The following is a 14,287-nucleotide window of genomic DNA, read 5'->3' on the forward strand; positions in this document are numbered from 1 at the left end:
CCAAAGTCATATAGCTAAAAAATAATGGAGTTGAGGTTTGAATCCAGGTGCCCCCACACTCGACCACTATCCTCTGATGTGTCTCCTAGAAGTCCTGTATTCTAAGAAGGAAATGGAAATAATGGACTTTAATAATGCATTTATGATAGCATTTATCTAGCAGTTTATGTAAGCCAGACATGATGCTAAACACTTGCCCATATCCATAACAACCCACAACCCTCTAAGGCAGCGGTTCTCAACCTGTGGGTCACGACCCCTTTGGGGGTCAAACGACACTTTCACTGGGGTCGCCTAAGACCATCAGGAAACACATATATAATTACATATTGTTTTTGTGATTAACCACTATGCTTTAATTATGTTCAATTTGTAACAATGAAAATACATCCTGCATATCAGATATTTACATTATGATTCATAACAGTAGCGAAGTTGCAATTATGAAGTAGCAACAAAAATAATTTTATGGTTGGGGGTCACCACAACATGAGAAACTGTATTAAAGGGTCGCGGCGCTAGGAAGGTTGAGAACCACTGTATTAGAGAAAGTGAGCTAGCAAGATGGGTGGTATGACTGAAATGGAAATGATGGAGGTTCCCAGATCCTTGCAATAATACAGTATAAGGGATGTCCATAGGAGCCACTGCCCTCGATGGAGAGACAAGAAGATCAGATAGAAAGGAGAAACCAAGGCATAGCCAGACTCGTGTGGGTGTAAATTTTATCAGGAGGAATGCTTGAGAGAGTGGCAGGCAGCAAAATCCTCAGGGGTGAGGGTACGAGTGATGAGGGAGGGCTGGAAAATCTGAGGAAGTTGGTTTCAAGACTAAGTTTTAGGATGACTGGAACAGCAGTAATGAGGAAGGTGGAAATACTAGTGGTGTTCATGCAGAGATAAATAACTCCCAGAAAAGTTGCAGAGCAATCTGTGGTGCTTCGGGTGAGGACTGCAGAGCTAGAATGACTGTGGGGGCACAGCAAGGCAGTTTGGTGGCACGTCATAGGGCCTGCAGGCTTTGGAATCCGGCTGGCCAGAGTTCAGATCCCATCCCTGCATCTTGCTACCTGTGTGATCTCAAGAGAATCTCACTTTGCTCACGAGTGAAATGAGCTCCTAAGGACATGATTAAATGGAAACCACAGGGCCAAACACATCGTGAGTACTCAGTAAGTGTTAGCTATTGACATTAAGACCACATGAATTAGCACTACTGTGAACATAAGGGTGTATATATCCTTTCTGATTGGTGTTTCAGGATTCTTAGGATATATTTCTAGAAGTGGAACCACTGGGCCAAATGGCAGTTCCATTTTTAATTTTTTGAGGAAACTCCACACTGTTTTCCATAGTGGCTGCATTTCCACCAGCAGTGTACTAGCCCTTTTCTCCCACATCCTGGCCAGCACTTGTCATTTGTTGATGGTAGCCATTCTGGCAGGTGTGAGGTGATACCTGATTGTCATTTTAATTTGCATCTCTCTGATGATTAGTGACTTTGAGCATTTTTTCATAGGTCTCTTGGCCATCTGTATGTCTTCTATGGAGAAGTGTCTATTTAGGTCCTTTGCCAATTTTTAAAAAATATATTTATGTTGATTTCAGACAGGAAGCGAAAGGGAGAAGTAGAAACATCAATGATGAGAGAGGATCATTGATTGACTGCCTCCTGCACGCCCCACACTGGGGATCGAGCCCCCAAACTGGGCATCTGCTCTGACTGGGAATCCAACGTGACCTCCTGGTTCATAGGTCAATGTTTAACCACTGAGCAACTCCGGCCGGGCCCTTTGCCCATTTTTTAATTGGGTTGTTTTTCTTCCCTTTGTCAAGTTGTATGAGTTCTTTATATAGTTTGGAAATTAACCCCTTATCAGATGTATCATTGGCAAATATGCCCATCAGTAGATGAATGGATAAAAAAGCTGTGGTACATTTACACCATGGAATACTATGCAGCTGTAAAAAAGAAGGATCAATTACCCTTTGAGACAGCTTGGAGGAACCTGGGGATTATTTTGCTAAGTGAAATAAGCCAGTCAGAGGGAAAAAAAAAGTATCACATGATCTCACTTATATGTGGAATCTAATCAACAAAATAAACTGATGAACAAAATAGATCCAGAGACATGAAAGCATGCAACAGACTGACAAGTCTCAGAGGGAAGGTGGGGGGTGGGGGACGGGAAGAGATTAACCAAAGAACTTATATGCATATATGCATAACCCTTGGACACAGACAATAGTGCCATGAAGGCCTGGGGGGCGGGGCCTAGAGCGGGGTGGAGGAGGGCAATGGGGGGGGGGGAGGAGACATCTATAATATTTTCAACAATAAAGATAAATAAATAAATAAATAAATAAATAAATAAATAAAGACCATATGAATTAACTCAGTTTGAGTCTTTCCCACAGAATTTTAGTTCTTTTTCGTGTTGGCAAATACTCGGCTTTTTAATTTTACAGAGTATTTTGTACATAGGAACAATATGGCACATGTTTAAGTACTCAAATATACACGCAAATACTTAAGCCTCGTTCTTTAAGATGAGTAGACACGGTCATGCCCATGGATTTCAGAGTTGTAAGAGATCGTTGAAATTATTTACAGAAGAGAACTAGGCTGAATAAGGCTGGGCTGACCCAAGAGTACTCGGTTGTGGAGCCAGAACTGGAGCCCGGGAGGAACTCCATTTCTGGTCTAAGCTCCTCGCACACTCCCGTGTTTCGGCAGCCTTCCCTAGCCATCAGGAAGCAGGCGTCCCCCCCGGAGGTCCCCGCGGTACCGTCCAAATGAAGCGCCGGCGCCCCGCCCTCGCGGTAACCAGCCTCACTGGGTTCGGAAATCGCTCCCCGAGCCGAGGCGGGGCTGGTGCTCTCGGCCGCGCCCCGCGTTCCAGTTGGTGGAGAGGGAAGCATCCTGGAAAACGACGGGCCTGGGAAAGGATGCGGGAGAGGGACGGCCGGGGCCGGAGGCGGAGACTGCGCGCTCCCTCTGGGTAGCGCCCCAACGAGTACCCCGCAGAACTGCGTTCCCGCGCGGCCGGGCTCGGGCAGGGCTGCCTGGGCCTCGCAGAGTGGGCAGGGGCCGCGCGCGCCAAAGGAAGCGCTTCGCCAGCGGAGCCAGGCGCTAGGCGCCCGGCCCACCTGGGGGCGCGGCGGCGCCGAGGGACCCCGCGAGTGTCCGTGCGTCCGGCCCGCGCGGCACGCCCATGGGCAGCCCCTGGAACCGCAGCGACGGCGCGGAGGGCTCGGGGGAGCCGCCGTGGGCCGCCCTGCCTCCCTGCGACGAGCGCCGCTGCTCGCCCTTCCCGCTGGGGGCGCTGGTGCCGGTGACCGCCGTGTGCCTGGGACTGTTCGCCGTCGGGGTGAGCGGCAACGTGGTGACCGTGCTTCTCATTGGGCGCTACCGGGACATGCGGACCACCACCAACCTGTACCTGGGCAGCATGGCGGTGTCCGACCTGCTCATCCTGCTCGGGCTGCCCTTCGACCTGTACCGCCTCTGGCGCTCGCGGCCCTGGGTGTTCGGGCCGCTGCTCTGTCGCCTCTCGCTTTACGTGGGCGAGGGCTGCACCTACGCCTCGCTGCTGCACATGACGGCGCTCAGCGTGGAGCGCTACCTCGCCATCTGCCGCCCGCTCCGCGCCCGCGTCCTCATCACCCGGCCCCGCGTCCGCGCGCTCATCGCCGCGCTCTGGGCGGTGGCTCTGCTCTCCGCCGGGCCCTTCTTCTTTCTGGTGGGTGTCGAGCAGGACCCCCGCGTCGACCCGCTGCCGGACCTGAACGGCACCGCGCAGCTCACCCCCTCGCCCGGCTCCTCGCCACCACGGCCACCACGGACTCCGTCGGCCCTCGGGTCCCCTGCGGCGCCCACGCTGCCCCCGCCGTCGGGGCGCGAGGCGGCGGCGGCCGCCGCGCTGTTCAGCCGCGAGTGCCGGCCGAGCCCCTCGCAGCTGGGCGCGCTGCGGGTCATGCTGTGGGTCACCACCGCCTACTTCTTCCTGCCCTTCCTGTGCCTCAGCGTCCTCTACGGGCTCATCGGGCGGGAGCTGTGGAGGAGCCGGGGGCCGCTGCGAGGCCCGGCGGCCTCCGGGCGGGAACGGGGCCACCGGCAGACGGTCCGCGTCCTGCGTAAGTGGCGCCGCGTCTGTTCCACACACACCAACCCGCTGGTCTCCCAGGCCCTGGCGCCTCCGCTCCTGGGCCCCCGGGGCGGCCCTGCGGGTGGGCTATCAGGTCCTGTAAACAGCAGTGCTTTTCAGGGGCGCTGGGATCCGTGAGCTGCTGGCCCGAGGACAGGAATTGGAGGCTCTTAGATGTCCCTGTTGGAAGCCGCAGATGGGGGTTCTCACAGTATCCTTGAGAAGACAGGGTAGATCACGTAAAGCTAAAATGTCTTTACTTAATGCTAAGTTTTCCTGAAGGTTAAAGTGAACCATGCCCATAAGAACAAATAAATACATAAAAGACCTGTTTCAGAATTCTTTTCAACGGAAAGCAGAGAACATGTCGCTGAGTGGCTGTGTGGAAGGGAGCCTGTCAGCTTGTTAATAGAAATTGCTCCTTCTGCTTTATGTCCAGCCTTGGTAGCACATATATTAGCCACATATGCAACTTTAAAGCAAATATAGATGGGCTGGGGATTTGGTTAGGTCAAGGTTTTATCTAATTGTTCTGCTGTTACTTATTACTTCCGATGGTTTCTTGGGGACCCTTGTTCGTTTTTAAATGCTTTAGCTAATCCCGGTGCCTGTGTCTTGTTTTGCAGTGGTGGTGGTTCTGTCATTTATAGTTTGCTGGTTGCCTTTCCACGTTGGCAGAATCATTTACATAAACACGGAAGATTCTCAGACGATGTACTTTTCTCAGTACTTCAACATCGTTGCGTTGCAACTTTTCTACCTAAGTGCATCCATTAACCCAATCCTCTACAACCTCATTTCAAAGAAGTATAGAGCCGCGGCCTGGAAACTACTTCGAGGGAGACAGCCGGCACAGAGAGGTGTCTGTAGAAACAGAAACACAGAGGGGACCACGGGAGGAGACTCGGCTGGCTACACCGAGACCAGCACTAGCCTGCGGACGCCTGCCGCTAGCGTGGCCAAGCAAGTCGCCTCCTCCCACAGTCCTGGCACTTCGGAGAAAACAGGTCTGTAGGACCATAAGGACTGAAAGGGGAAACGACGCTGTTAGGAAGAATTAGAAAGAGCGGTGCACATTTTGTAAGTTGGCCAGTAACTTCGTTAGCATAATTCTTTTTCAATCAAGATACAAAAAGTGCACCAATCTTTCTAGTTTTCCTTCCATGTACCTCCTCAGAGACATTCATTTTAGCCTCACGCAATCCCAATCACGAAATGTGCTCTCGGGAGGTTTTACACGTCTTCGTTCTCCTGGTCTTTGGAAATATGATTGCTCACTTTACAGTTCGTAAGATACAGAGAGATGCTGCAATAAAAAATAGTTGCCTTTGAGATCAAAGGTGTATTTTGTTTTTATGCTTTGTAAATAAATGTTATGGTGCATATACAAGGAACCCAGGATAATGACCGTATTGATTCAAGAAATTATTTAATGTCTATTTATGGCAGCAAAAGTTTTTAGAAGCAAGTGAAAGGAATTCTGGGCTGAGTTCAATGTTCAGAGCCCTACCTCTCTTGGCTCAGACCAAATCATAAAGTTTAGGCACAATGCCTTCCTGCCGAACTACTGTGCATAAGCAACTGTTGCAACCTACTTATCCGGCCAGGAGGTAGCAAACTCAGGCAGGAAGCCTGAGGGCAAGAAGCTGCAGCAAGACCTGGCTTCCGGACATTTATAAAGAGCTTTCGTACACCTTATTTGCCTCAGGTTGGTGGCTAAGTGTTGTCATGATTACTGCTTTAGTAGTGATAAAACTGAGTCTTAAATTTCCCAAATAGGAACTGATGGGTCTTAAGAACTCCAGTCTTTAAGATCTCTTATTTTAAAAATAAAACAATAATTTTACAACTCATTTAACAGCAGCTGGTAATCCTGCAATTAGCAGTAGTTATCTTATTGCGCTAGTGGTGCTGTCGTTTCCTGAGGTTGATCAAAGTCACCTGGAGTCACACATTTCCCACTCAAGATGCATCATATAAATCAGACTTGGTTTATCACCAGCATTTATAAAACCAGACCCAGGGAAAGAACTAGGTCTGGGCACACATGCCTGGTCTTAATATAGCGAATGTGTAGCCTGCCCTGATTATTACAAAATCAGAACAGGGAGATCATTCGCAATCTTTAAGATCTATACCCACTCCCACTCGTGAAAAACACAAGTCAGCGGATGTAGTCAAGGGTGAAGGAGAATGTGTTGGACATTCTGACCAACAGCTCTGTAACTTGTTTTATTTTTTACAGTTTAAAACATAAAGCTGTTTCCAGAGGGCCTCATGCACATGCAGTCTGTGTGAATGGTGCCCCTGGAGGTGGGAGGGCACAGCTTGCTTGGTTGTAAACTACAACCAAGGGAATCCATCAACAAGGCTCACTCACCTGCCCACGGAGTCCTGCTTTGCCCCTTGATCAGCCAGGCACAGTGTTGCCTCCAAGTCCCTTGGCTAGTGGAAGAAGCAGACAGCAGCAGTCCCTACACTCTGTTCCGCAGATTTTCGAGGATTATTTGAAAAGTCTTTCTACTCACAGAGTTCCTGTCTGGGCAGTCAAAAGTGGCTTCTTCCCTGTGGAAGGTCACAGCTAAGAACTTTACTGATGCCCAGCTGGCATGGCTCAGTAGTTGAATGCCAACCTACGAACCAGGAGGTCAGGGTTTGATTCCCTGTCAGGGCACTTGCCGGGGTTGCAGGCTCCATCCCCAGTTGGGGGCGTGCAGGAGACAGCTGATCAATGATTCTCATCATTGATGTTTCTCTCTCCCTCTCCCTATCTCTCTGAAATCAATAAAAAAATATATATTTTAAAAAGAGCCTTACTGGTATTTTATTTATAGTACAATAGTTTAGGTATAGAAGCAAAGACCTCTCCTTGGAGCTTTCTTGTTCTTAGTCTAGAAAAGGATTTACATCAGACTCCCCTGTGATGTAAGAGTGTCTGCAGGTGTGGGCGTGGCCAGGATCCTTCCCTGCAGGGTCCCTGAGATGGGGTGCCTGCGCCCATCCCTCTAGCGGATCACTGTACCATTGTTTTCAAAATGCTGGTCTCACCCATTGGTGGATTGTAAAATCAGTGGAGTAGGTCACATTTTTCTTTAATGGAAAGGAGTGGGCAAGAATAGAATTGATAAATCAGCTCATCCCACACATTAAGGGTAACTGCTGTATTGTGAAACTTTTGTCCAATAATGTGTTGGTTGGTGTCTTCCTGGTTCACAAAATAAAATGTTTACCTACTGTGGGTCATGGTAAAAAATATTAGAAAAATTGTTCTAAAATCTAAAATTGTTCTCAACCCCAACTGAGAGTGTCCTTCTCCTGTACGTACAGGAGGGCAGTCCTGGAAGACCCGGCAGGGGAGAGAGATCCCCTGGAGAGGGACAGCAGGTGTGGCCTTCCGACGTGGGCCTTCCTCCCCGGGGGCCGTATCACGGAGACGCTCCCTGTACCCAGACAGAGCCCAGAACTGGCGTCCCTACAGGGAACTCTTTGAGCCTCCTCTCCTTTCTGCAGGCCACACCATTTGTGTTGGGTGAGGAACAACCCTTGGGGAAAGGTTTTTCTTTCATTCATTCAATTGGCAAATATTTACCAAACAACTGCTAAATGCTAGATGTGTATGACAAAATACACTAGAAAAATTAGCTCATGTCATGCTGTCCAAATCAATCAACTTTTCAATGCATTTTTTGGCTATTGTATGTGATTGTGTCTTCTTGACTAACCACAGACACAGCTCATCTATATATATAAAAGGTTAGGTGGCTGACTATTTGTCCATAGGACCGACCGACTCACCAACCGGTACATATGATGCACACTGGAAATTTAAAAATAAACATCTTCTAATCAATTTCCTTTCAATGTGCATGAATCCATGCACTAGGCCACTAGTAGGTTAATAAAAGCACTTAGCTCAGATGGGCCTGCCAAATATCAGGTTAGTGTCATCCACACAGACATTCCTCGTCTTTTCTATGGGAGACGTTTTCACTTCTGAAGGAAATGTTCAAAAAAGCTATTGCATGGCACCTCCTAGGGACCGAGAGCCCCCTGTACCGGATCCTCAAGGGCACATAAGAGCAGCATGCTGACGGTGTCTGAAGTCTGAGCATGGCCTCTCCTGGCCATTTGTACTCATGTGATAGTAGCATTTGCCAGAATGTGGAAGCTTTTTGTGTATAAATGATAGTGCTTGAACGGGTCAAGTGTTGTAAGTGGAGCTTTAAAACAGCTTTTCTTAAACTTAGGTGTGAGGCAATTTTTTATTGTGAGCCAACGTAATAAGATTCCTAACTTTAAATATTACACAGACTCTGGCAGTTCCGAGCAGCCTTCAGATACCAACATTTTTTCTCCTGGGAGCACAGGAACATTTGTCATTGAGCAAGCGTGGGCTCCACGGGCATGCTTTGTGCCCACTCGGTGTGCCCCTGGCTCTCTGTAAGCTACAAGGACGTGGCAGAGACTGACTCTACTTGCCAACTTCATAGGAAAACAGCACACGCCTTTTGAAGAATTATGGACTCCTGTGTAATTTTAAGGGCTAGAAAGTGCCAGCCAGACCAGGAGAACAGAGTGTGGGCTGGAATCTCTTGCATGGCGCTTAGTGTATGGCAGTGGCTAGTTCCCAGGAATTGTAACTTGCTCCCTAAGGGCAGACTGGGTTTTATTCCCCCTTGGCATCTCTTGCCCACATAGACAATGTGAGTTGAACTCAGCTGGCAGCAAGGGAGGGTACGGGAATCTGCACCCCAGCAGACGGACAGATGGAGGCTGAGCTAGCAGATGACTGGAACATCCATTCTAATCTGGCAAGCACCAGACAGGAGCAAGAAGGGCACGCGCGGGGAGAGGGTGCTGAAGGGAGTAGAGGAAGGGCCTTGGAGAAAAAGGCAAGGGCACCTGGTATAACCAGAAGCTGGAGCTTGCAAAACACCTCACCATAGTGGGTTTGGCAGGGGGGGGGTGGGGGGAGGTACACCCTGAGCCTGGGAGGCCAGTTGGGACCAGTTATTTGCCGTAATCCAGGCACGGGGCACTCATGGGTTAGTGTGGTGACACTGGAGCAATGACACTGCCACTTTCAACACCTCCCCTCACCGAGACCTCTAACAATGTTGCAGCCTCAGAGCAGCGAGGTCCCTTTCCCCATCCTTAATCCGCAGCCTTAGGCACTCCCACCACATCAGTACCAGGGCCAGTTGTCATCTCTTTCCTCTCGCCTTTGCAGTGAGTGTGCAAGTTCCAAAAGTGTTCTAAGAGATTCTACATTGTGATGATAGGGAGATAAAAAAATTTTAAGCAAATATGTGCTGATTTCAAGGTTATGTCTTAATGTTGCTATAATAATTATAGCTGTTTATAGCTGGAACATAAATAGAGCCAAGTGTGATCTTTCTTTGTTTCTTTCTTACTCCCACAACAATTCATTACTTGTCCTTATAGTGAATGTCAGCTCCCTTCTCTCTGGATTTCATGAATTCTCTAGAGCAGCGATTTTCAACTCGTGTGCCGCAAGTGCTTGCATTGTTTAGTCAGGGGCATTGATCTCTTTTCCCTTAGATTGTCAAATAAAAAAATGACAACAGCCACACAACAATAGCCATATGGTGTGGACGAATCATATTATACCTATTTTTTTGTCAGATCAGCAAAAATATCTTCTGGCATGCCTCAGAATTTCAGTAATCAGTTTATGTGTGCCATGAGATGGAAAAGGTTACTCTAGAGCAGTGGTTCTCAACCTTCTGTTCCTTTAAATACAGTTCCTCATGTTGTGACCCAACCATAAAATTATTTTCGTTGCTACTTCATAACTGTAATGTTGCTACTGTTATGAATCGTAATGTAAATATCTGATATGCAGGATGGTCTTAGGCGACCCCTGTGAAAGGGTCGTTCAACCGCCAAAGGGCTCGCGACCCACAAGTTGAGAACCGCTGGTCTAGAGCATGCATAAGAATCACCGGGACGATGGGTTAAAACACAGATTGCTGGGCTCCACTGTGAAGGTGAGACTGCTCTAGACATGTCTGTCCCACAAGCTGGACCCGACCCAGAATGGAGGATGCTTTCTGAAATCCTCCTTAGAGACTGCCTGATGGTAACTCATGTTCATTCTGACATAAATAAGCATCCTTCCCTGCCTTCTGCTACATGCTGGTTCCTGGAAGAGGTTGTTGTCCTGACCTGGTCAAACATGTAAAGTGATTTCTGTACCTGGTAGCATTCACATACTTGTTCCCATGACTATCCACCCCTTTACCTTATATGATTCCCCTGCCAAGTAGCGAGGGGACTCATTTTGTAGTGTAGTCGCCTAAGACATACCTCGTATGTAAGTTTCCCTTAATAAACTCTATTAGTTGCCAGACTGGACTGACCAGCCTCTTTTTTTAGTCTTTCCCTGTTCTCCATTTCCAGAGGTAGATTTTCAGTCTCAGGGTTTTCGGTGGGTCTTGCTGTATGAACATCCTCCCCTGAGTTTCTGATTCAGAGTCTGAGTTGGGGCCCTAGAATGTGCATTTCTCTCCAGTGTCCAGTGATGCTGATTCTGATGGTCTGCTGATTCTGATGGTCTACTGTAGATTGTTGCTGTAGAAAATGAGATCCACAGACCAGTGGCATTAGCATCACCTGGGATCTTGTTAAATTGCAGATTTTCAGGTCTCACCCCAAAACTTCGGAATCAGAATCTGCATTTTAACAAGATCCCCAGGGGATTCCGATGCACATAAATATTTGATTGATTAATCTGGAGACTAGATGGGTGCCATCAGAATCTCTGGGGGTTTGACCCAGACACATTTTTTAAAAGCTCCCCAGTCTCTTTCATTCTCATTCCACCCAACTCCCCCTTCCCACCCCTTTCCTTCCTTTTCCTCTGTTTACCCCAGGATAAAGGAAGAGATACAAAGAGAGTAAACAAAGATACTAAATGTGGGTTTGGGTGGTGGATTCATGTGAAAGTCACTTATGTTCTAGCAGAAACTCATGACTGTGATCCAGTAATGACTCCCTGGCTCTTTAGCCCTTCAGTCCCCCTGATCTCCACCTGTGGGAGCAGCCAAGCCACTCCACTGTCACTGCTGACTGAGGTCCTTCTCCCTGCAGGCCAGGCTGAGTCCCGTAGTCTCTGACTCCTCATTTCAACAACTAGGCCTCCACCGCAGCTCCTGCTCTTCAAAACATGTTGTTTAACTTGTTCAATACCTGATTTGGCTCCTTGACCTCTTCCTCATCTTCCAGGACAGACCTACTCAGCTCCTCAGGGCCCTCTTGGGTTCTATCCCTGATTCCTTGACCGCATGTCACCTGTGGGCCTGTGGGTAGCTCTGGAGCATTCCACCTGCTGCCCCAGATTCCTGCCTCGTGCTAGTTGCTAAGATCAGCCAGAGTTGCCTTTCGGGTGGACGGACTAGTCTCCAGGTTCCAGTGAAGGGCTGCCTCCTGAGTCTTGACTCTGATAAGCCACAACAGCTTGCTTGTCCTCCGAAAGCCATTTTGGGTCTCTAACCTTTCAACACTGAGTCCCTAAAACTCAGAGGCTGATTGGATATGAGAGAAGAGGAAGCCATAACTCCAGCATTTTAAGCCTGTGTAACTAGGAGGACATTTGTGCTATTTGAAAGAATAGGCTGTCCGAGGTAGCGATGATTAGCAGGGGACGATAATGAATTCCGTTTTGATTTCTCTGTTTCCAATGAAGACATTCATTTGTTGTTGGGTTTTCCACAACCTCCTGGAAATAGGTCCCAACAGTAAATTATTTTAAGAAATGTTGCAATGCCATGTAAACTCCTTTTGACCATAGAGCAGTGTTTCTCAACCTTGGCTGCACATTAGAATCAACTGGGAATCTTTTTAAAATCCTGATTTCTGGGCCTCATCCTCCAGAAATTCTGTTTCTTTGTTACTAATGTGTGGCCTCACCCCATAACAAAGAAACAGAATTTCTGGAGGATGAGGCCCAGAAATCAGGATTTTAAAAAGATTCCCAGGTGATTCTAATGTGCAGCCAAGGTTGAGATCCACTGCCATAGAGCTTGTTTTCTTTTCTTTGCTTTCATATATTAACATTCAAAGAAAAAAGAAAGAAAGGAAGAAAGAAAGAGCATATATTAGCATTCCACAGAACATTCCAGTTTGAAATACTAGAGAGAAGTTTGAGTGTGAAATCTAGGCTAGTAAGATTTGTGAGTCAACAGCATAGAAGTGATCATTTAAACCAGTGGTTCTCAAACTTTATCCTGCATCTGAAACAACCAATGGGCTTCTTAAAACAGACTGCCGAGCCCAACCCAGAAGACCTGATTCTGTGGGTCTGGGTTGGAGTATGAGAATTTGCATTTCTGTAGAGTTTCCAGGCAATGCTGCTGCTGCTGGTTCAGGACCCCACTTTAAGAACCACACTCTTGCCCTAGCTGGTTTGGCTCAGTGGATAGAGCACTGGCCTGCAGACTGAAGGGTCCAGGGTTCCTTCCAGTCAAGGACACATGCCTGGGTTATGGATTCAATCCCCAGTAGGGGGCGTGCAGGAGGCAGCCAATCAATGATTCTCTCTCCTTGATGTTTCTCTCTCTCTCTCCCTCTCCCTTCCTCTCTGAAGTCATTAAAAATATATATTTTTTAAAAAGAACCATACTCTGCCCTGACCATGTGGCTCACTTGGTTGGAGCATAGTCCCATAACTGGGGAAAGTAGGAACTACGTAAAAATGAAGGTAAGTAAAATAAGATTGTACCAAGGAGAAAATGAGGACTCAAAAATCATGCCCTGGTGTCTGGTTAGGGACATTATATGATTCACAGGACACAGGAAAATTTGTGAGAACTCTAAGATGGCATTTTGTAAAGTAGAAAATCTTGTTCAACAGTGGGACAAAGGTATCCTTGCTTTTGTGACATATGACAGATCAAATGGCCCACAGCGCCTACTAGTAAAAATATTTCCTATCCGGCCTTTCCAGAAAAAGTTGGTCAACACTGAGCTAAATAAAACTCTGCTACCTGCTCCTTAACTAGCATGAAAAATTTGCTTTTTAGTATCAGTTAATGGTGATAGATGATGTAATCTAAAAGAGTACTTGGTAAGAGCAATTCTACAGAGGGCTAAAATACTACTGGGGAATACCATGGACTCCAAATCTCTAGGGGGTAGACCCAAGAATCCAGGTTTTAACATAGTCTCTGGGGGGATCTTATGCTTGGATTCCTCTGGTCTAGCTGAGTGGTTCTGTACAGACCCTTGACAATGTAGGTCTGAAGTGGGGGCCAAGACTGCATTTCTAGCAAGCTCCTGAGCGATGTTCATGTTGGTGGCCCAAGGGCCTTAGTTTCCTTACCTGTAAAATGGAAATGATAAAAATCTGTACCACAAGGTTGCTGTGAGTATCGAATGAAGCACACTTATACCCTACTCCCACCCCTTTCAAGCTATCTGCTTGAGCAAGTTACTAAATGTCTTGGTTCCCATAAGCAGAGATAATGATAATAACACCCACTTCATAAGGATGCTGAAAGGCATTAATGAGATAACATATGTAAAGTAGCTAGAACATAGTAAATTCTCAATAATGTAAGACATTATTATTACTATTATTATTGTTACGTAAGGTATCTGATGCATTGCAGATATTTCATCAGTGATAGTTCTCTTTCTATTCCCTCTTTCTCCTCTCATTCCTACTCCTCCCCCTAGTCCCTTCTGTTGATTTCTAACATGTCTAATTACAGAGCCTCTTCAGGAATGCTGATTCAGAAATACCCAAACCCAGTCCTGAGGGCACCACACAAATGAGGATTCAAAAGGAGCTTGGACATAGACTGTGGTGCCCAGGCCCACCTGCCCACCCTCTTTTGGGTGGCCTGTAGCAGAGCACCTCAGGACAACATGGGAAGTGGGCTTGCCAATCCTTCCCACTTTGTGGAGCACAGACATTCCCAGGGTTCCTGGATATTCTTACTTTGTAGCACATTAATCTATGTGGCGCCAAGCTTACTTCTCTGAGGACACCATTACTTTCTGATGCTGCTGCTGGCGCTACTGCATTTGGGACGATATATGGAAAACTTGAGAAGCCATTTGTCTTTGTCAGCACTGCCCTCCATAACAAAGTGAATGTTCCATGAAGGGTATCTG

The 14,287-nt window shown here is 47.4% G+C and overlaps 1 protein-coding gene and 1 non-coding gene across 2 annotated transcripts; one reads left to right on the forward strand and one right to left on the reverse strand.

Moving 5' to 3' along the window:
- Window positions 1–2,936: 2,936 nt before the first annotated feature.
- MLNR (motilin receptor) lies at window positions 2,937–6,848 on the forward strand. The gene is made up of 2 exons (XM_036301912.1): window positions 2,937–4,136; window positions 4,774–6,848. Exons 1-2 carry the CDS (start codon window positions 3,215–3,217, stop codon window positions 5,160–5,162), a joined length of 1,311 nt encoding a protein of 436 aa, XP_036157805.1. The 5' UTR covers window positions 2,937–3,214; the 3' UTR covers window positions 5,163–6,848.
- LOC118652300 lies at window positions 6,138–6,269 on the reverse strand. The gene has a single exon (XR_004966552.1). It is a non-coding gene; the product is annotated as a small nucleolar RNA SNORA72 (small nucleolar RNA).
- Window positions 6,849–14,287: the final 7,439 nt, after the last annotated feature.

The sequence above is a fragment of the Myotis myotis genome, unplaced genomic scaffold (assembly GCF_014108235.1).
Source record: "Myotis myotis isolate mMyoMyo1 unplaced genomic scaffold, mMyoMyo1.p scaffold_m19_p_3, whole genome shotgun sequence".
NCBI lineage: Eukaryota > Metazoa > Chordata > Mammalia > Chiroptera > Vespertilionidae > Myotis > Myotis myotis.

Excerpts from the sequence above, each read along its gene's own strand:
- MLNR (XM_036301912.1), top strand. The coding sequence starts at position 3,215 with ATGGGCAGCCCCTGGAACCGCAGCGACGGCGCGGAGGGCTCGGGGGAG. Across the intron at positions 4,137-4,773 it reads GCAGACGGTCCGCGTCCTGC|TGGTGGTGGTTCTGTCATTT; the intron begins GTAAGTGGCGCC and ends CTTGTTTTGCAG.